Here is a 22,119-nt window from a genome sequence, read left to right on the forward strand (position 1 = left end):
GTCCAATAGCTAAAACATTGTATTCCTGGCAACCAGATGTGTAAATTGTCTCTAATATACATTGAAAACTAGAGAAGGCCCGGCCAACCTGTTCTCCAGGTGTTGTGAAACTACAAGCCCCAGCATGCTTTGCCAGACGATTGTTGGCAGGGCTTGCGAAGACTTGTAGTTTCACAACACCTGGAGAACAACAGGTTGGCCAGTCATGCGCTAGGACATATATTATTACACATTGTAATGGTTGGTTAGGATCAGTGCTGTAAAAGGTTTTTCTTGAGGAGTGTCATTTATTTTTCTACATGTTCATGATGAACATAATACAATTGTAAAGGGAACACAAAATTAAGGAAAAATTGTCAAGAATATAACATAATATAGATTTTAATGTAATGGTATCTGATACAAAATTAACATGTTACAGAAAAACAAAAACTGAAAATATATTTTAATAAATTTATGATTAACGAACATTGCAATTTGTAGTCTTGCTAGTGCTGCTTGTCCACCGCCCACAGAGTGAGCGGTGTTATGTTTGTGACAAAGTACACATCTTCACTGAACTCTGCCCTCTGCTGGAACACAGCGGATCTATCCTACATCAGGCATGACACTTCAGCGTGCAGCTGGCCATCAGCTAGGTGCATCTTCCCCACCTCAGTACCCCTTCCTTCCTCGAAAACGTGCTCTGTTGTCCAACTAAAAAAAAACAACAAATAGGACTTTAGTCAGTGTAAAAGTATCAAGTTAAGATTTCTAAATAAAATAGCAAATCAAACTAAAATGGAGCGAGTATGTACCTGTTATTACGTAGTAGTCACCAATCAGAATGAAGACGTTTATAATGTCTCCTTCAGTATACCAAAACCAGAAATTTTCAAAATATAATCTGCTCATGTGCACATAAACAGGAAGCTATGCTACACTTATCACCAGGAATTTATGCAAAATGTTACTGTTTGACAGAAATAAAAGCAAGGCTTAGCGTATATGCCAAGTGATTAGGCCAAAATTGGGTACATTTCACACACCCAATGTATGAAAAACCTAGTTTATCAAGTTAGGATTTGTCTGGTTTGAACTATTTCAGCATAACTTTAAAGGGTTTTATTATGAATATCCATTTTTGCAAAACATTTAAAAATGTTTCACTTATTTTTGTGTAAAAAGCTTTTCTAAATGCTAGTGTTGCAGACAGGGCTGGATTTACATTATTGGATCTTCTAGACACAAACACGTTTGCACCTAAACCCTGCCCTATCCTGCAGCCACATGTTTTCTGCAAAACATTCTATGGCTTTGCTGGTTGTGTTGCAGAACAGGTTATAATGTGAACGTATATCAGGTGTTTTCTATCATTCTCAGGTAATTTGCCGTTGCCGATTACAAAAAATAACTGACATATATGTTTTGCAGGGCAAATGCATTTCTAAACCTCTGCTGCAGACCTACAGTAGCTAATACTACATCTAATCCTGGATGCAGATAAAGTCTTAGAATTTCTGCCTCTATAGTTTAGTGCAAGGTTTCCCAAATCCAGTCCTCACAGAGCCCCTAACAGTGCAGGCTTTCCAGGTCACAAGTGACAATAATATTACCTGTGGATATTTTAAAATATGCCAGTCAGAAATGAATACACCTGTGCTCCAACGAAGAGATATGAGAAACCTACACTCTTAGAGCTCCCTGAAGATTGGATTTGGGAAACCCTGGTTTAGTGAGTAGTGTGTGTAGTTTAGATAGCCAGGCTAATCGAGTTAATGGAGCAAAGGATATCGCCTAACTCACAGAGAACCTACACACACAAAAAAAATTTACAAAAATAAGACAGGAGCAGGAATACAAACTGTAGTTCAAAGCCGGAAGTAAAGGCCGGAGGACTTAGCCACAGATTGCTACTACCAATTTTCTATGCACTGTCTACACAGCCAGTTTATGGTTTAATTTTAATTTACAGGTGGAGAAACCATTTAACTAGAATGTTTCTTGAAGAAAATCAAATTGGCTGTGCAGCAGCCAACATATTACAATGCAATAAACCAATGACCCAGCTTGTGAAGGAGAGACTTACTATTGATCTTTTACACTCAAAAAAGGTGACCTGCAGAGCTCTGCAATGCCCCTCTTTCAGACACTCCTTGGGGGTCTTTCCTTCCTGCACAAGAAGACAACATTCAGTGTAAGAACATATGCACCACATTTGTATATACATACTAGGTCAGGGGAATATTATCTCTCTCGACGATTCTGCTTCCATTACCAATGTTTTGCCTTTTTACATTTTATTTGAGCCAAGGGACTTTTGGCAAGGAAAACGTGTCTCTTTTTATTACTCTTGAGAGAATTCTTGTGTAACAATCAAATACATTTCATTTCTGAGGTCACAACTCCCACCGGAAATTAAAACAACCATCATATTTTACAGTTATGATCACTACATAGAAGCTCTAAAGTAATTAAAGACTCCCTCTGTAGCATGAAAAAAGCAAACAGAGAAAAATTCTACAGTTTATATCACTGTCTCGGGCATTTAAATAGGGAATATATGGAGTAAAGTGGAACTGAAAACATGATGAAAATTAGATCTAAGTTTACTTTGCTTTCCAGAGAAGTTCAGAGATTATATACATATATTTATTAGCAATAAATAATTCAGGGCATTGTCCAGGGATGTTGAATTTAAAGATTATGTTTTTAATCACAGCGGCAATATTAAAAGCTGCTCCTATACTGTAGTAACAGACATCACATCCTACTGTCAATTTATAGTTTACAGTCTTCTATACTTTAAAAAACAAAGACTTTATTAACAATTTAAGTGAGCATTTCCAGTTAAACATTAACGTTGAATTGAACTGCTCCATTCCCTTAGCCCTCTGCTTGCAGCCTACTATTGGTAAGTGCTGTCACACCACCATAGTCTGTATCCCCAGTATAGACAAACTACAGGAGCCCCAAAATATCAGTGTGCAGTTCCTGGTGCTTCACTAAAGAGAAAGAACAACTCAGCTAATCTTTAATGTTTAACTGGGAGTAACCTTCAACAAGACTACAAAGCACATACAGTAGTTGTGGCAATAAGTATATGAATAAATAATACTCTAACTATAATATAATATAAACGCACATTACATGTTGCACAACATACCCATGGAAAATAGGTATTCTGTGAAAAGTTACACTTATTAGTTACATCATAAACTCCTGGTTTGGTAATCCAAGAAAGCAGCTGCCTATTAAGCTGATATTTACACAGTTCCCAGCTGCAATGTGATTGCTATATCCGAGTCATACAAGCTGAATTTCTTGTTGCAGAGGACAAAGGCTTTCATATCTGAACAATGGTGTACTAGTTATCCTCGACTAACAAAGATATGTTTAGTACACTTCTCTTTCAGGACATTACTAAGCCACCTGGGCCTGATTTATGCCATGGTTAAAGTGACACACCCTCATTTTCTTTGCTTATGACTTCATGTTATACCCCCAAAAATGTCAAACATGCCCATTGCCATTAGGCCACACCATTTTATTGTTAGAGGGTGAACACACCTTGATTAGATGAACAGGCTCCAGGAAAAGATAAAAGGTTTATGAGGAAGAGAAGGCAAATAATGAAACTGTAGTAGTCGGTGGACTTTGCAAGAACAAAAATATTTTAATTTAACATCTCTTAATATTTACATTAGACAAATACAAAAGGGAAAATAAATTATAGAGTTAGGGTCCCTTTAAGGAGGGACATGAACGCTCTTTCTGAGCTGCAGCAGGTGCCAAATCGGATACCTCCATCCTAGCAGATTGGTCTATTTCCTTTTAGGTCAGGCTTGTGGCTCTGTTAGACAATCTCCATAGCAGGGGAGATCTAACACAGCAACTCTAAGGCTTTCAATAAGAGCCACTGTATTGGGTCTCTCCTTTTATTCGGTAGCCTGAAAAGTAAGGTGCCCTACTGCCCAGCTTATTATAACTCAAGTATGACTTAAATCTTGGGAGCCCATATGAACAATTTTTTCTATTTTTTGGTCTATGACCATATATAATTGATATAATTAAATTAAATACCAACTTAAGAGGCATACTTGCCCTCAAATGGCAAGAACAAGGCGGCGTGGGGAGACAAATTGCATTATTTTAGCCCTGCCGCCGCTAAATCTGGGAGAAAGGCCTGATCTCTTGGAGATCCTAGGCATTCTGGGAGAGTAGGCAAGTATGCTAGGAGAGGAGAGCATAATGCATTACTCTGTAGCAGTGCAGACGGCAGTCTGAGAGGCCTGTAGTCTCCTAGCTATCAGAAATGTTCTATACAGATTGGGTGAATCACACACAGAAGCATGACCAGGCAGCAAGCAAAATTATAATTACAATGTTTTGACCTATGTCTAGGACATTATTAAATAACCGGGGCATTTGCTGCTTGTAGTTACTATTAAGAGAGCAATAACGGACAGTCAGGTTAAGACTAGATATTTCATTTTAACTTCATACTTTCAAAAGTTTTGGGTTCAGTTGTGATTTTACAAATGACATTAAAAAAAATAGATACATGTCATTAAACAACAAAGTAATAAACTCCTAATAACTGTTCTAATAAATTTGTCTTCTATACATTATAAAGGAATAAACTGTCTTATCTGCAGTAGAGACATTTCCATCAAAGTGAAAGTGAGGTGGTTTTCTGAAATTAAGAGTATGTATTTTTGTACTGAATAGATTCGAATACATAATACACAACAATCACATTTTCTAATGAACATAATCTATCAGGTTATCGTTATACTACTATTTCCTATTATATTGCATTTGGACTTGCAGTTCTGTCTTGGTTTAGCACAGGTTAAAATTCTAGCAGCTAAGCAGTGATTGACTTTGTTTTCTTATTTAGTTAGGAACAAAGCAAATAAAGAGTGCAATTGTACACTTGGACAAACCATGTTGTAATGCAAGGGTTGTGCACATATTTTTTGTTGTTGCATGCTGGGAAAATACTGAGGCTTTTGCATGCAGCACACATATAATAGCTTAATTTTTACACTGCAAGAGTGTTGTCACTATCAATTCTTTCTACTTTCATACTGAAATGAAAGTATTGTAATGTATTGCATTGAAACAGAACAAAACACATGTGGGTGACAGAAAACAGAATTAGTCTTTAAGAAACAGAGCAGATTAAGCCTGAAAGAGGATAGGCGCCGAGGGTTGGCATTCTATCTTGATTTTAATAATGGGGATAGATGTTACTGTTTAGCTCTGGGAATGAGAGAGGTGGAAGAGAGGTGGCAGGAGAGGTTAGGAATAGTCAATAGGAATGTAATAGGCGATAGGTATGTCCAATAGGAATTCAACAGGACAAAAGAAATGGCTGCCCTTAGGGGACCAAAGAGATATAAAAGCCCCCCCCCCATTATCATCTAGCTCATTTAACTTTAACTGTATGCAGGAGCAGCTGAGCAACCAGGGGGATTTCAACTCTAGTCAAACAAGGCAGCTGTAGCCAGAAAAGTAGTTATAGGTAGGGTTGTGGGAAACTTAACTAGAATAAAAAGAGTTTGTTTAATTTAGAAAGGCATTTGAGATTGTATTCCACAATAAATTCATTCAGAAACAGCGTTGTGTTTGACTGTGCAATGGTAGAATGGATAACAGTTGTCTAAAGCACAGGAGACAATGTTGTAACCAAGGGTGTAAGCTCAGATGTAGGAATCAGTGACTAGTAGGAAACCTCAGGGATCAGTCCAGTGTCACGTTTTGTTTAGTGGCATTACTTGTGGTCTAAAAGGGAATACATGTATTTTTGCAGAAAACACAACGATTTGTAACTGGCATAATACCTGAAAAGAGGTAAATCAAATGCTTAATGATTTAGAGAAAACAAGAGAATAGACTAATATGTGAAATCTTAAATTAAATACTTAATAATGTAACAATGCACATGGAACACAAAAATCTGAAAATAGAACACAGAAAAAACAGAGGTCTTTATTATTATTAAATTTAAAATTTTACTTACATAGTGCCAACTTATAATGCAGCTCTTTTACATAGGCTATTTAATAATTCACATCAGTCTCTGCCTTATGGAACATAAAGACTATATTTTTTACCAAACAAACACAAACTGGACATAATTTCACAAAAAGCCAGTTAATCTACCAGTAGGCTTTTGGAATGTCAGAGGAAACCAGAGCACCCAGATGAAACCCACGCAAATACAGGGACAACATACAAATTCAACACAGACAGTGCACTGGTCAGAATAGAACTCATGTTTTAACTCACTGTTGTAACACTTATTTGCCAGGGACCAATGGCAAAATAGCAGGATGACTTGTCATCTTTTTTTCATGCTGTATCAGTTTCATCTGCAACAACTTTTTGTTTTACTCTACCCAAGCAAACTGAATGCTGTCTTTTCAGGGATAGATAGTGCTTTTTCTTAACAAAAACCAAATATATTTTAATTAAAAGCCATTATAAGTGGCAAAACAGGGTAAAATGTAAAAGAAAATACCCTTTTGCAATTATGCCATTATCTATTTCCACAAAATTAATAACAAAATAATATAGCACTCATTTTCTTTTGTGCCTTCTAAAGTTTATTGGTATACCACTATGTGTACTTGTACCAGGAACACCTTACATTGCCTACTGTGCACAAGCAGTGCTTGCCTAGATTTCAGCATCCCACTGCTTTGCATCCTGTGATGCAACACGGATGGATACACTTGGATTAATGCAGATAGAAGGAACTCTGCTCATGTATGAATGGTGGAAGGGAAAGACACCTGGGATTCAATAAATGGGTGGCAACAGTAACAGCCACAGGTGTGTAACATTAGAATCTAAGTGGGCACTAGGTACAATCCATACAGCAAACATCTTAACACTTGCAATGGGCAAAACAAGACAGTATGTGCCAGAGGTGTGTATATAGTTATTGAGGTCATGCCCTTAAAAAGACATTAAACAATAGAAAAATAATGAGAGACCAGCTTTTAAAATGGTGCATGGACTGCATAACAAACTCAGAAAGGATTTCACAAATTGAACATGTATAGCTTAAAGAAGATTAGGAACCAAGGAGCTAAAGGAAGGTGACACGCTTTGAGTTTGGAAGAAAAAAAGACTGAAAGGTGACATGAGGGTTTTTGAAAAAAGAAAGAGCAATAGATCCATGGAATCATCTCCTAGTAATGGTAGTGGGGACTTAATTCTACAGTAAAAAAAAAATGCAAATGTACATGGCGTAAACATATGGTGATTGTTAAGGTCATGCTGCACTTCCAGTCATGGAACTTATTACTGTACTGTACTGAAGAAAAGGCTTTAGAGTTGTTGTTTTTTTATTTAAGATTACATAGTATTTTGTGTTGGTGAGAATTCCCAAATCAAATAAATTCCAAATTTTGATTCCATGTTGTAAGAAATTTACAAATTAAAAAATGAATACACTTTAAATAAGCATAAAGAGGCGTCTGTAATTATTATGTCTTGAACCCACTGAGGAAAATAAGCTACAGTAAAGCAGCAAATAAAAATGCCAGTCCTGCAGATCAGGTCCACGTAAGTCAGTTTCTAATAACAGTGTAGGCTCCGCACCATGCCCTTATATTACAGTTGATATTTTAAGACATATATTCCGACATTTGCTGGGTCTCTCTGCATTATTACATGGATGGAGGATAACATTCTGTCACAGTGTACATGACTAATGACCTGCTGCCAGCAGGTACTGAGGACAGTGGCAGCTTGGAGCCAGGACTGGAGGCAGGGAGGGAGGACATACTTGCAGCACACAGGCAGTCTCCAGGAGGCAGTTGCTCAGATCTTCCTTCACCCCCGCACAGGGATTCTTATCTTCCACTTTATCCTCATAATACTTAGGCATGGCTACACCCCCTCCCCTGCGCAGGTACTTTACGGACACCTTTACATGGGCAGCGCCATCTTCCACCCACAATGCACCGCGAGGATTTCCGTCGCAAAAATCCATACGCCTTCCCCTTAACTCACAGTGCCGAGGGCTGCGGAAACGGGCAGAAAAACTACATTTCCCATGAGCACTTGCGCCGGGTACTTCCGGCTCAGATTTCCGTGTCCTGCTGGCTGTGATGTCACTGGGCTCTACGTGGTCTGGGCTGTGTTGCAGGAAGCTGAGGAGCCAGCTAGGTGAGCTGCCCCCCACCCATACACGGCGGGAGGGTGACGTCACGTGTGGTGGGTTATGACGTCACAGCTTTGGCTCATGCACTGGGGAACAGAGAAGCCATGATAGCTCGTTATCATCGGAAGAAGTTATAACTCCATGGTCCAGGGTCGTCTTCAGTGTCTCATTACGCTGGAATAATTTAATCCAGTAGAGTAACATCCCTGTCTGATGTGATCAGCTGGGATTGTGAGTCTACATGGGCGAATGGAAGAGATAAGATGTACTTATTCTAAGTTAATGGGGCACCACACCAACTTGTATTGTTTTAGCTGTGATGCTATGTACTATAGATCACAGTACTTCAGTCACACAGCTGTCTGCAGTCTTGAAAAAACACCTGCAGGGTTTGCTGTCAGTCTTGCTATAGAACTGCACTTTAAGGGCAAGGGTTGATTCATTTATTTCCTTATTCAGTGTGACATTTCCAGAGTTGTGCCATGGTAAACGGTTAATTGTATCTGACTTGTTTTAAACTTTTTTTTATTGTTCTTGCAGGATTGTAAAAGAAAACTTAAACAAGAATACAAATATAACAGCAGAATATAAGGTAAAAACAATCTGCAATGTGATAATTTTTGTGGTGCATTGTAGTTTTTTATTTCAGAGATATGCTCTTTGAAACGTATAGAGTTTCTGCTTTTATAAGCAGTTTTTTTACATCGTCTTTCCAGCTGATTAGTTCTTTATTTATTCCTCTTTGTATTTGATGTAAGTGAAACTAGAAGTGTACTTTATACACATAATGTAAGGTGCATGATAGGCACTGTGGTAAATATTGCGCTCCCATTGCTGTATAACTGGATCTTGGCAGCTAACACAGACCGTTCCATATTAAATGCCCTCTTTCTTCATAATATTTTTATTTGTCTGCTAAGTTGTGCTCATTGAATCTGAAACCCTGCTTTTAAATGTAGGGAGGAACACTGTTTCAAGACTTGTTACATCTTTTCATTTTTTGGACATTTGTATTACAAAATGTGTATATGTTCTGTCAGAGCAACTTGGTTTTAGCTATACATTTAATGCATTGACCTCTGTTTGGAAGAGTACAGACAACTTACATTTTTAGCCATACTGTATGTTTTGACAAGTATAGAAACATATAATTCCCAATAAGCTCCTTATAGTGTTTCACCATTGTACTATATCAAAAAGTTCTTGCTAAACATTAAACGGATAAGTCGCTTACACTATTTTATTTTACCATAAGGTTGGTGTTATTATTATCTACTACTGTTATTATTTTTCAAAACACTTGGTGAATGAACCTATCCTTAGCAACTGTATTTACACCCATCACACCTACTTAACACAGACACTATTTGTTGTTTTTCATTATTATTTTTTTTGTATTTATTAAGTGTTGGCCTATTCAGCAGCACTGCACAAAATAAGAGACTGGTACAGTGCAAATATTAAACACTAGGGGCTAGATCTACTAAGCGGCGGGTTTGAAAAAGTGGGGATGTTGCCTATAGCAACCAATCAGATTCTAGCTTTCATTTATTTAGTGCTTTCTACAAAATGACAGCTAGAATGTGATTGGTTCCTATAGGCAACATCCCCACTTTTTCAAACCCGCAGCTTAGTAAATCTAGCCCTAGGCCTTGTCCAACCAAGCCGACAGTCAAAGGGAGAGTGTAACCCGTAAAGAGGGAGAGATTGGTTTAAGAGGAAATGTTGGAACAGAAAATCAGTTGCAGCATTTTGCCATGTACTGTATTGAATTGTAGTTTGCCTATTCAAATATCATTTTGCCATAACTCATTTATTCTTTTTATTTTGTTTGTGAAATAGAAAAAAAAAGCTACCTCTCATGACCTTTCCCTAGGACATGTTGGGAGAACTTGTTCTTCATACTATAAAAAGTGAGTTGACGTTTTCAGTAGTTGTTTGATTATTTTTAACATCAAAATGTGTGTAGCAGCAGTGGCTAAGCAAAGTATATCATTCCTCTACACACTTCAAATCAGCATTTAGATTTGAACATTTGTATATTATGCCAACCTTCCACACCCATATTCTTATTATCAAAAATAATAATGTTATTATACACCTACTGATTAACAGTAAATATAAAAATGATAATGTCTTGGTAAAGTTCCCCAAGTTTATTAAGAAAAGCTATTAATTAATGAATCAAATATAACATAAAATACTAATACAGCTGTAATCAAAATCTTAATCTCTAACCAAAATAGCTAAGAAAGTAATAAATCATTAATAGTATATCTCTTCTAAACAAACATTGGTAAGCCTATAGAAAAACATTATAGCAAATATAAAGTATGCCAGGAATCCAGAGATTAAATAAGGATTGTGTCCATCCTATTGCACAGAGAAAACAAAATAAAGAATAGAGCAACTGATATAAGTACTCGTAAGATTGTATCCAATAAAATCTAAATGGTATTGGGTGTATCCAAAGAACTTACAGCTTATTAATCACAATGAACAGACCTGACATGTTTCGTCATGTAGAATTTGTGGTGTCTTCAGAGGAAAGTGCAAAGTTCCTGTAACAGAAGGTATTTAAGTCCCTTTGTGCCAATCAGAATATAACTCCAAATTGAACTTGGCTATGTTGTTCATTTATCAAATCCAACCATTAAAATAATTTTTCCAAGCCAATAAAATTAATACTCATTGATACATACAGATACATATAAAGTATTTAACTTCCTAATTTGAAACAAACCTCACAATTGACTGTAGGCTATATTAAAAAATATTATGTCCTAATTGTGGCAAAATATGTATAGAGATATGATAATTACCCAAGTATTCAAAACTTAGTATACAACAAGGGAGACATGATAAACAATGTAGAATTCCAATGAACTCCTATCCCCCACATGAACAGAGTGAGACAATTATTATTTAAGATCTATTTAAAACATGCCTGTATGTATTACATGGCACCAGCTCGAGACTCCCTTACATAATATACTATATATAATTTACTTGCTATACCAGTTTAACTCGCGCTTGCATAATATTATACCAGCCTTCGCCCAAAAACACTGCACCAGCCTGAGCTTCAAATGCACCAACTGGTTCCTGGCATGGCACAGCATTCAATAACGCTGTACTATTACTGCAGCAAGAGGCACACTTCTACGTTCAGTGGATGACCTAATAACTGGGTATTCTGTGTAGACGTGTGCTTCTCATCACTGTAATGGCACATCCTTCTAGGATGCTGTGTTTGGAAGCTCTGCATGCTGGCAAGCAGCTCTAATTGTTTCCAGCCAGTTCGAACAGATAAAGGGTGATACGCTCTGGGCACCTGGGTAACCATGATGTGGCCAGCCCTGCTTTATGCATGTCATGATTTTCTAACATATCATTGATTTTTTTTTTAGCATGTCACTTTGATAGGTTTGTTTCTTATGTGCTGTTGGTTGTTCTAATGGCTGGCTGCCTTTCCATAGCTTCTCTCTGCAGTGCAATGAATATATGACTGATTTTTTTCTAGATACAGCCTTTGTAGCGTTTAATATTTATGTGCATAAAGCAAACAAAATGAAAGCCCTTTTTTTGTGGCACTAGTTGTCAACTCACAAGGTTTGCATAGCAGATATCCAATAGTTTTTTGCCAACCCACAATTATAATAAATATATATTTTTGATTATTTTAATAATATTAACTTCAAGTGTTAAGATCACTGACTGTGTTACTCAACAGGCAAGAATAATTAGCGCTATTCATTGTAATTTTTTAATGTGTATATGATCAGAACAAACTAGATAGTTACTTGCACTCACCTAATAGGAGATTAAGGCATAGATAAAGTTGACCTTTCCTTGTATTACTACAATACTGCTCCCTACACTCTTCTGATGTGACATTGTGTTGTTGAAAGGTTTGATGGTTATTGATATTTTTTCTGTACTGTTTGCAGGATTTATGTGAGGCCATTTCTTCTCCCACAAGATGCTACCCACCACATCGGTGAATTCTCGGACCCAAGGCAACGGCACGATAAGCTCTATGGAAGCAGCGAGACACACAGCTGGAGCCAAGCGCTATAAGTACCTGCGGAGGCTTGTTCACTTCAGACACATGGACTTTGATTTTGCCCTTTGGCAGATGCTCTATCTTTTCACTTCACCACAGAAAGTATACAGAAACTTCCAGTATAGAAAACAAACCAAAGACCAATGGGCAAGAGATGATCCGGCATTCCTAGTCCTGCTGAGCATTTGGCTATGTGGTATGTTGTACTGGCACAGACAGAATGAAACAATAGTACATTGATTGCTATTTTTATGGTAGGAAGTATTGCATATGTCTGAAATTCCATATGTAACTGGTATTTGCTTTAAAATAATGAATGCATTCGGTTTTGTATTGCACAATAATACATTACAATTATTTATTTGTTATGGTTCACTAATAATAGAAATACCATTTCAGTTTATCTTATTTTATGAAATGAAGATTTTATAGTGTCATGTGACACATTTGCATTGGGCTCCTAAAATCAGTCAGTGGTATTCTAATAACATGGGGCCTGGTTCATTAAGGATCTTAACTTAAGAAACTTCTTATTTCAGTCTCCTGGACAAAACCATGTTACAATGCAAGGGGTGCGAATTAGTATTCTGTTTTGCACATAAGTTAAATACTGACTGTTTTTTCATGTAGCACACAAATATAAACTTTAAATTTCAGTATACATATAAGCTATCGAGTATTTGTGTGCTACATGAAAAAAACAGTCAGTATTTAACTTATGTGCAAAACAGAATACTAATTCGCACCCCTTGCATTGTAACATGGTTTTGTCCAGGAGACTGAAATAAGAAGTTTCTTAAGTTAAGATCCTTAATGAATCAGGCCCATGGTCTGCTGATGATCACTTATTGGATTATTTAAATGTATCATTAGTGACTTAGAAAAATATCAAAGAACATGTGTTGGTCAATAGGTTGTAGACAAAAATGGTAAACTATGTGTATGTATTTTCTTCATAGTGTCAACAGTAACGTTTGGATTTTTCCTGCAAATGGGATTTGTGGAAACATTGAAACTGCTCCTTTGGGTTGTGTTCATCGACTGCGTTGGCGTTGGCCTACTGGTTTCAACATTAATGTGGTATGTCTATTCACTGGATGCATTGTATTGTATATTGCACACTTTAATATTAAGAATATTCTGAAGACCCTTTTCCCCCTAAGGTGCCTTGTTGCTCCGGGGGGATAGGGGAGAACGGGATCCTGTCCTTTTGGATTTGGCCCAAATACCAGCCCCGTATGTACTGTGTTCATGTGCACGTGGTAGATTGTTGGTCACACACCTCATGCTGTCAATCAGAAATACTTCCATATTGTATTCATGTTCAGTGTTTTAGATTTTGCTTAGACTTTTTACATCTGCAAATTGCACGATAATTCTAAGCTTCACTCTTAAATATTTGAATGCAGAGCCTAAACTTACATTTACAAGCACACATTTTTATTTTACTTTAAGTACTTCTTTATGTGTGCAATGGTGCCTGCTTTTGTTTGCGGACAATCGTGTAAAATCAATCTGCCCCCAGTTGTACAGGTTGACAGATGCTTCGGAAAACTCTCGGGGTCTAAACTGTGAAAATGTCACATCACGGTCCAACCTACTGCCACTTGCAGGTGCTGCATAACTGTACAGAATGGCACAGAAAGGGTTCAGCTCTGGGTATAATATCCTTTGCTTGTCTGATGTCAAGCAGTATGGACTGCCTAGTCTCAGAGTTTGAGGCAGTAGAGGATAATGACCAGTAATGGCCATCTCTGACTCAGGCTATGAGAGAACCTCAGTAAAGATGTCCAGTTCTAGCAGTGGGTGGCAGAATTGTGGAACAAAATGCTAGTAATAGATGTGCATTTCCCTTCATGGTCCCATATGCAATCTCCCCACATTCTCTATACATTGTGCAGCCAGGCATTACTAGTCAGACAGACAACTTCACACCTTTACATTTTATGCAGTTTTTTATTTCTGACCTGTTCGGTATAATTGTAGAGAAAAGAAATCTTTCTGCTTAGCATTTCATAGCTGACAATCCCACATTCAGTTGTGCAGAGCCCATTACTGTGCCAAAACTCGATAGGTTTTTGTCCTTTCATGCACATTAAAAAGTTTGTATGGTGTACACACCCCATTCACCAAATATATTCTGAACTGATTGCCACAATATATATTATTTCTGCCCACCAAGAAGTGACCCAAGACCTGATGCCCTCTATATTTAGAGATTTACAACCCCCCCCCTCCCCTCCCCCAAAAAATCTCTATTGCCAAATCCATCATTAATTTCATGGTCAGACTACATCTAATACAAGTACACCAAGTACAGTTGTACAAATGTACAGTTACTTTTTTCACCTTATGGAATAAATTTGTTTTATTTCTGCTTTTCTGTGTATTTAATGTGTAAGACAATAAGCAGAAGAGATGATAAAAGTGTACACATTTGTTTCTGGTCCCTCTAACATGCTCAGACGATGGGTAAAGCGCACAAGTGTTGTATCCCTGTACATGGCAATAGTAGTTTGATATGTGTTTGAGAATGTCTCTCCAATTGCCCATGTTGTGTGTGGAAAAAATATGTAGTTGTAATGGGTTATTTGTGAAGAATATACATTTTTTTTGGTGCATAATACCAATGAATACCTGCAAAATAAAAAAAATGTTCAGATTACAACAATTCTTTTGTTTTAAAATATATGGACAATTTGAGAGACATACCAACAGTCATGTCTTGGTGTGAGTTAAAAATAATTAGTCTGAAACCTAAAAGTTATTTCTTTGTTACTAGGGCAAAACTCGAATAAAGCAGTAGAATTATTCAGTAGTACTAGTTATTTGATCATTGTTATTGGTGAAACTAAGGATTTTTTTTGATCACATGTTTGTGTAATAAAACCTTAAATGTCTGTCTATTAATACATGCATTTAAAAATTGTACAAAAAACAATATAAAATTTCAAATGAGTAAAATAGAAATTGTCAGTCTTATTGACACATTCCAAAAACCTGAAAAATTGGCCTGGTCATGAAGCAGTGAAAATTGATTGAGTGTAAGGAACATGGCCATGTCTTTATTACATGTGTTACTTTTGGGTATTTGAGAATTTTTATTACATTGGTCAAAATATGTCTAGAAATGTTATTTCCCATAGAAGTGCAACTGAAAGTGGTGAATGTATTAATTTATAGGTAGAGACTAAACCTAATCTCCACCCCTTTTATCTCCTTTAAATTATTCCAGGCCGCAAAATTCAATCTATTTTTTTGCATGGAAAAGCAAAACCACATGCTTTCATGCTCCAAATCCGTATTTAGCGAGGAATGCACTTGATCCGCTCTTTGGCACCCCTGCACATGCTGTGATTTCAGCCAGGAAATCCATGTGCTTCCTTGTAAGACTAGGCACACGTTCAAATGTAGCAGAATGACCACCAAAGAGCCTTTATGCTGCCGTTTTGCAGTTCATAAGTGACTTTTAAAAGCAAATTAATGGAAACAACTTCTGTACCAGCAGCTAACATAACAGCCCATTTGTCAATCCTATTGTACTGCTGTGGCCATACATACAGGGCAGTAATGGTGTCTCAATGGATCAGTGTACCTCTGTGGCCAAGAGTAAGAAGGATGTCGGTGCTGCAAAATAAGGCTTGTGTATGCTGTCTTTAGTGAGCTCTCTAGAGCTGGAAGTCCCAAAACACCAACTATTATTAGTCCTAGAAAACAATTATTCCATTAATGATCTTCACTACCGCTTTTATATGAAATTGCAGACAGTAGTAGACCATCTCCCTCCGTCAGGGTGGATCCCACACAGTAAATAAGTCTGATACTTGAATATCCTTTGTGCAGATATGCAAGTTCCTTAAATGATACTGTCATGATTTAAAATTTATACATTCTGTCTTACATTTCAGGTTTATTTCCAACAAGTACATGGTGAAACACCAGGGAAGAGAGTACGATGTGGAATGGGGCTACGCATTTGATGTCCACCTAAATGCCTTCTATCCGCTTCTGGTCATCCTGCATTTCATCCAGTTGTTTTTTATCAAATGTAAGGAAATTGTATTCTCTGCTCCCCCTTCTAAAGCTGGATACACATTTATGCAATTATTGTGCAGATCACATGATTCACACCCGTTTGTTCAGATATTGCAAGAGTATGAGTCACAATCTTTTCAGCAGATGGTTCTGAGAAATAAAGATCACAGATTTGAACGTAAATTGTATGGGGGGTATGCATGAATCGGTATGTTCATTGGGACTTTCAATCATTGTGAAATCGTTGCAGAAATTGCATCTAAAGTAAGATTGCATAAGTGTGTGTCCCCAGCTTAAACTTGCATAGAACTAGCAGGAGTGACGGGAGCTGCACATTCTTTCTTTGAAAAGGAGAAGTAAAGAAAGATAAATGATCAGGTGAGAAGGTAGTACGTATCTGAGGACAGTATCAGAATTTCTGAGAAACAGCGGAAGGATGTGGGTGACTTTCAGGCAGTCATAGGGCCGGGGCAGGTTAGAGTATTTTTTTAGTCAAGGTAGGTAGAAGATGGATAAAACTAGAGATGTTCACTGTGTTCTGGTTTTGGTTTTGGATCTGGATTAACTTTTTGTTTTGGTTTTGGCACAACTGCCCGTGTGTGTTTTGGGTTTGGTATTAGATCCCTATTTTTTCCCTAAAATCCCTATTTTGTTTGCTAAAATCACGTAATTTTGTATTTTTTTTTTCCCCCCTTCATTATTATTAACCTCAATAACACTAATTTGAAGTCATTTGCAGGAAACCATCTCACAGGTCACAATATTATTTTCATACACTCTCAAACAAAGACTGCAGCGACCTGGCTGGATGGTAAGCGACAGAGCAATGACTCACACACACGGCAGTTCATAGTACATCTAGGTACCTTTATCAGACCCAGACCAATCCAGGGTGCCAGACAATGCACTAAACAGAGTCATTGTAATTCACAGCAAAAGCAAGTTCATCACTGAGCTTCGAATCAGACTGTGGCTTTACAAATGACTATACAACTGTTGTCAGGATTTGGGTAAAAATAATTCCACACATAAGAGGTAGATTTTTTTGGTCATATGCCCAGGCATGACAATGGCCTTCTTATTATCACGTGTAAGAACTGCTTCCACTGGGGTAGGACTTACACGACCAACATCATCCTCATTAGCGCCCTCGTCAGCCACACAAATATCCCCCTCATCCTGTTGCAATTCCAAAGTGGCATCCTCAATCACCAGCTACACTTGGGCTGTTCATGCACACATCTGCAGGAATGCTGAAAGGGGCCTTCTTTATGGCTACACTATCAGACAGGTCATGATTACACATAGCACTCGTGGATAGACTCTCCTCAGGGATTTGTGTCATTTCTGAATCTGAACATACATTTTCCTCTAATGCCTTATTGTTTTCTTTCAGCTTGGTTTTTACACATAACAGTATTTGGACACCACTTTTGGAGTCCGAATGACAAGATCTTGCTTGGTCATGATTGACCTTACAAGAAGATTTCTCAGTGACAGTTGCAGAACTAGCACTCATAGAGAAAGGTGAAAGCCTCATTCTTTCCTTGCCACTTGCATTTTGGCAATTTTATTTTTTTCTGCAGATAACTTTGTCTGGATTACAGGTCTTTTTTTCTGGACCAAGGTAAAAGGTGTTTTTCTTTACATTTTTGTTTCCCTGATTTAAAAACACTATGCACTTTAACATAGGCTTTAGCAGATGACGTAGAGGGATTACTATCATCATGACTGGTGCCAGAAGCTGCTTGGTGCTCCTGGTCTTCTGTGTACTGCTATGAATCCAATTTGATAACACAGTACAATGTGACTGCAGATTTAGAAGACCAAGCCTGCCAGACCTATTATTTGTATTTCAGCAATGACAATTAGCAATGAAGCTCTCCTGAATGTCACTTAAGACTTTGAAAAACACTGCTTCCCCTCCTCTTTCTTTTCTACCTATGACACTGCCCAACTGCGCTAGAGACTACTAAGACCTGTGCTACCTCTTCTGTGTCCCTCTGTGAAATGGCACTGGTTCGCCGTGGAGGCCGGTACTTATAGAATCCAAACTCGCGATGTAACAATGACTTTTTGCCTCGTTTTCAATTCCGAGGGCGTGCGAAAGAGATCTGCTAAGTTCCGGTGTTTTCGGTTCTAGTGTGTGTGTGTGTGTGTGTGTGTGTAAGTAAGTAATAGATGCTGTATCTCATATACAGGGAGTGATGGGTTGAAACTTTGCTTGTTGAATTGCTGTGAGTGATTGCATTGAAATGGTGACCAGATGAAGTGAGGAAACTGGTATAAAAGACTGATTAGTAGATTTCAGGGAAGTGAGATGGGAATCGGAGACTAGTGAGTCCTTTATAAAGTTACAGTTTAATCTAGACCAGATTTTGCTAGTTACATCAGTTTAGTGACATGGAGGGACTGCAAGGCAATTCCAGAGGTGCCTCTGTGTATTGAGGTTGTGTTGTGTCGGATTGTAAAATTGGTAAGGTAATGACCATTTCCATTACCATGCCTTATTTCTGGAATGCTCATTTGCTTTAATAGTATTATATATCGGTATTATGCTATGAATAGCCCTTGTGCTCTTATCTGTGCATGGCGATTGGAGAAGCTATGTGCCTCTAGCAGGGGGCTTCTGACTGACGCTTTGCACAGCCAGAGCTGTTTGGGAGAAGGGGAGCATTTTAGGAAGCTAACCAGTAACAACATTCGGAGAGCTGGTAGAAAGACTGCACACCTACTGCAAATTGGAAGCAGTTACATTCAGATATTTTCTACTTAAATTTACCTTATGAATGGTTTATTCAGCCATAATCTGTGCTTAAACTTTTATTTTTATTAGGTTTTGTTTTTAATACAGATCTATCAAATGTCTGTATATCCAAGCATTTATTTCTGTTTCAGTAAAGCAATACTTCCTAATATTCTTTCTTTCACTCACCAGTTTCAATGTGTGACACTTCTTTTTGAATGTTTCCTCTTGTGTTTTACAGTTGTCTTATCAGATTGGATTGTTGGATACTTTCTGGGAAACACATTCTGGTTGATTGCAATAGGTTATTACATTTATATTACATTTCTTGGATATAGTGGTAAGTGTAATTCTATTAAATTATATTTTTTTACAGTGTGGTAGTAGAGTTGTTTATATGCATTTTTTAAGGATCAGGGGGTAAATGTATGAATCTCCGGATTCTTCATCTCCGGATTCTTCATCTCCGGCGTGTTCAGCCTCTTCAGCGCTTAAATTTAAAGCGGCGCTGCATTGTAAAGGGAAACTATCAGGGCTGCATGTAACGTTTCCTGATTTAACAAGATCTGTATTTGACATTCAATAATGTGCAAAATAGCAAAGCACTCTCTCCTCTAAAGTGTTTAAAAAAAGGTGTATCCCAAGGCTTAATCTTGTAAAATTGTATTAGTTGCAGAAATCCACAACCAAGTGTAATCTTTGTGTTTCGTGATAATTATTTAAGACTACAGCAGACAGTAAATGAAAAAATACAAGTTAGTTTTCACATTATAGTTTATATGAAACTGAGAGACAGTTTTTGTCAATGTAACTTTAAATGCAATTAATAATCTTGAAACCATTAATTTTATAATTTTATTTTTAATGTTTTGTAGGATAAATCCTTTTCTACGTAAACCCTTGTATTCTGACTTTTTAGTGTGAAAAGGACCTATCTTGTTGTTTGTGCTAAAAGAAATCCCTTTTTCCTCTCTTTTCAGCTCTGCCATTCTTGAAATACACAGTGATACTACTTTATCCATTTTCAGCATTGATACTGCTCTACGTCTTATCATTGGCCCTGGGATGGAACTTCACAGCAATGCTTTGTGCTTTCTACAAGCAGAGAGTAAATTGAATGTTTGCTAGCTGCATTGTTTAAGCAGTTGTTGATTTTGTATAAACTGTAAATATTACTTTCTGTTGTAGAATATAGGTAAAGTCTCTGATTTAAGAAATCTTACTGTTTTTGTCATTTTATTTGGGAAATGGTTATGAAAACATTGATTTCTACTTGCCTGTTTAACATTTTTACCAGCCCTTGTAAAGTAACATTAAAATATTGTTATTGCTTAGGTGAGAATTACAACAAAAATCAAAACACAGTGTGCCCTGAAAGGGACAAATAGGTGTCCTAAATAAGTTACATTATTTTAGTAAGTGGTAGCAACATAACATAACTTTCTCCAAGTACGCAGTATTACCGACAGCATGAGCTAACATTTCTTCTGTTTTGAGGCATATGCCAAAATAATTATACCTGCTCCTATGAACTTGTAAACTGTAGTAGGTGACTAGCCTCAAATTTACCACATATTGTATTATTCAGTATGTGGATTTCAGGAAGGAACACTTTTTAACTATTCTAGCATTACTTCACTAAATCTTATGCACCTGATGAGTTTTTTTATTTGAATTGACCTCACTCTTATGTCTTCTAACCCTAGCAATATCCTCCAGTAGGCCAGAAATCAGCTTGTATAACTACATGTTTACAGAAGCCCATGCGCGTATGGTGGGGAGCTTATACCTTGTTCCACCACTGGCCATACTATAATATAAAGTAAAAAGTAGCTTTGGAATTATTGTGCAAAATAATACTGTGTAAATACATTTTAGGGTCTAATACACTACCACTAATTTATGAAAATGAAAGTTGTAATTTTATTATGTATAATCAACAAATTATTCTTAAAATTAATTTTTTAATAACCTTAATATCATAATTAAACCAAAAATATATATACTACGCAGAACGCAGCTAACGTTTTAGCTGACAATTGCTTATACAGGGAAATGCCAACAGTGTATATAACTAAATAAACAAAAGGCTGTGTAGGCAATATTCACACTCTCTATATAATGTTGATTTTTGGATTAAATCTCTGGAATTCAGTGACCTCCAATTCTTAAAATGCACATGCCCCAACATAGTCATATTTTTAACCAAAAACTAAGATATTATTGACATTATATTTTTAGAAAAAGGTTGTAGTCCCACTGAAGAAATATGTCAGATAAGTTGTTAAACTAGTGAGGTCCCTTGATGGCAAATAATTCTGTGACTCTCCATCGTGCGGCATGCTGGATTGTGTCAGGGCAGTGGAATGCAGTGTGTCCAAACCAGCATGTATCTATGGCTAAAATTAAGCCCCATGGAGTGCGTTTACCAAAGAACGTTTTCAAAATAAGTATTGAGCACTGCCCCTTCAACAAATGTAGAAATAAAGTCCTTATTAGTTTGTCTTTTAAAGAACATGCCTTTATAGAAGAGGCTTAACTTATCATGTAATATTATACAATATCGAGTGCTACAATTGAAACTGCACTTGAATACAGTAAAATTAAAATATCAAAATCAATGTAATTGCAAAAAAAATAAAATAATTTTTTTTCTCCTTCGAACCCATTGCAGCCATAACTCTGGGTAGCTTCCCTTTCCAGGTTGAGTAGAGATGGGTAACAAAACATGCCGCAGTATATAAGACACCCCCTCTTTTCCTGTCTCTGGAGCAGGTAATGTTTGTTTTCTGGAGGTAGGGGTTTATCTTTTCTAAGGTTCCCCGCGAAAGCAGCAGGAAATGCTGTGGATAGAGCTGGTTATCTGGGTGCATCAGAGCACTGCCTTCAAGAGCTGTTCTATGCAAAATCTTTGAATTTGTCACCGGTTCTTAGATGCCGGCAGACTGCACATGCGCAGGGGGTCAGAGTTCATAGAGCTCAAACATGGATGACCTAGCTTGTTTGTCTGCACAGAGCTGCTTTTGAGCTTCCCTGCAGGTGGGAAACATTTTTTTTCAAATTTTTAATATACTGGACGCAGTTCACAAATGGAGCACAAGTTCGATCCCA

The 22,119-nt window shown here is 37.2% G+C and overlaps 2 protein-coding genes across 4 annotated transcripts; one reads left to right on the forward strand and one right to left on the reverse strand.

Annotated features, from left to right (window-relative positions):
• Positions 1 to 365: 365 nt before the first annotated feature.
• Positions 366 to 7,993, reverse strand: COA5 (cytochrome c oxidase assembly factor 5). Its single transcript, XM_075200140.1, has 3 exons — positions 7,784 to 7,993; positions 2,069 to 2,152; positions 366 to 696 (listed from the first exon to the last, which is right to left on the reverse strand). Exons 1-3 carry the CDS (start codon positions 7,988 to 7,990, stop codon positions 655 to 657), a joined length of 333 nt encoding a protein of 110 aa, XP_075056241.1. The 5' UTR covers positions 7,991 to 7,993; the 3' UTR covers positions 366 to 654.
• Positions 7,994 to 8,067: 74 nt separating this feature from the next.
• On the forward strand, positions 8,068 to 20,225 carry UNC50 (unc-50 inner nuclear membrane RNA binding protein). 3 transcript variants are annotated; one of them, XM_075200137.1, is made up of 8 exons: positions 8,068 to 8,166; positions 8,702 to 8,753; positions 10,004 to 10,074; positions 12,112 to 12,423; positions 13,187 to 13,307; positions 16,136 to 16,275; positions 19,250 to 19,348; positions 19,989 to 20,225. In XM_075200137.1, exons 4-8 carry the CDS (start codon positions 12,144 to 12,146, stop codon positions 20,123 to 20,125), a joined length of 777 nt encoding a protein of 258 aa, XP_075056238.1. In that variant the 5' UTR covers positions 8,068 to 8,166; positions 8,702 to 8,753; positions 10,004 to 10,074; positions 12,112 to 12,143; the 3' UTR covers positions 20,126 to 20,225. The 3 variants fall into 3 exon arrangements, with proteins under 3 accessions (XP_075056238.1, XP_075056239.1, XP_075056240.1); XM_075200138.1 differs by lacking the exon at positions 8,068 to 8,166 and adding an exon at positions 8,225 to 8,426; XM_075200139.1 differs by lacking the exon at positions 8,068 to 8,166 and adding an exon at positions 8,225 to 8,392.
• Positions 20,226 to 22,119: the final 1,894 nt, after the last annotated feature.

The sequence above is a fragment of the Mixophyes fleayi genome, chromosome 2 (assembly GCF_038048845.1).
Source record: "Mixophyes fleayi isolate aMixFle1 chromosome 2, aMixFle1.hap1, whole genome shotgun sequence".
In the NCBI taxonomy this organism is placed as follows: Eukaryota; Metazoa; Chordata; class Amphibia; order Anura; family Limnodynastidae; genus Mixophyes; species Mixophyes fleayi.

What these genes read in the sequence shown, in the direction of transcription:
- COA5 (XM_075200140.1), bottom strand. Translation starts at nt 7,990, where the DNA reads ATGGATTTTTGCGACGGAAATCCTCGCGGTGCATTGTGGGTGGAAGAT. An exon ending in AGACTGCCTGTGTGCTGCAA is followed by an intron (nt 2,153 to 7,783) that starts GTATGTCCTCCC and finishes CTTCTTGTGCAG; the next exon opens with GAAGGAAAGACCCCCAAGGA. An exon ending in TTGAGTGTAAAAGATCAATA is followed by an intron (nt 697 to 2,068) that starts GTAAGTCTCTCC and finishes GTTTTTTTTTAG; the next exon opens with TTGGACAACAGAGCACGTTT.
- UNC50 (XM_075200137.1), top strand. Translation starts at nt 12,144, where the DNA reads ATGCTACCCACCACATCGGTGAATTCTCGGACCCAAGGCAACGGCACG. An exon ending in CTGGTTTCAACATTAATGTG is followed by an intron (nt 13,308 to 16,135) that starts GTATGTCTATTC and finishes CTTACATTTCAG; the next exon opens with GTTTATTTCCAACAAGTACA. An exon ending in CCAGTTGTTTTTTATCAAAT is followed by an intron (nt 16,276 to 19,249) that starts GTAAGGAAATTG and finishes TGTGTTTTACAG; the next exon opens with TTGTCTTATCAGATTGGATT.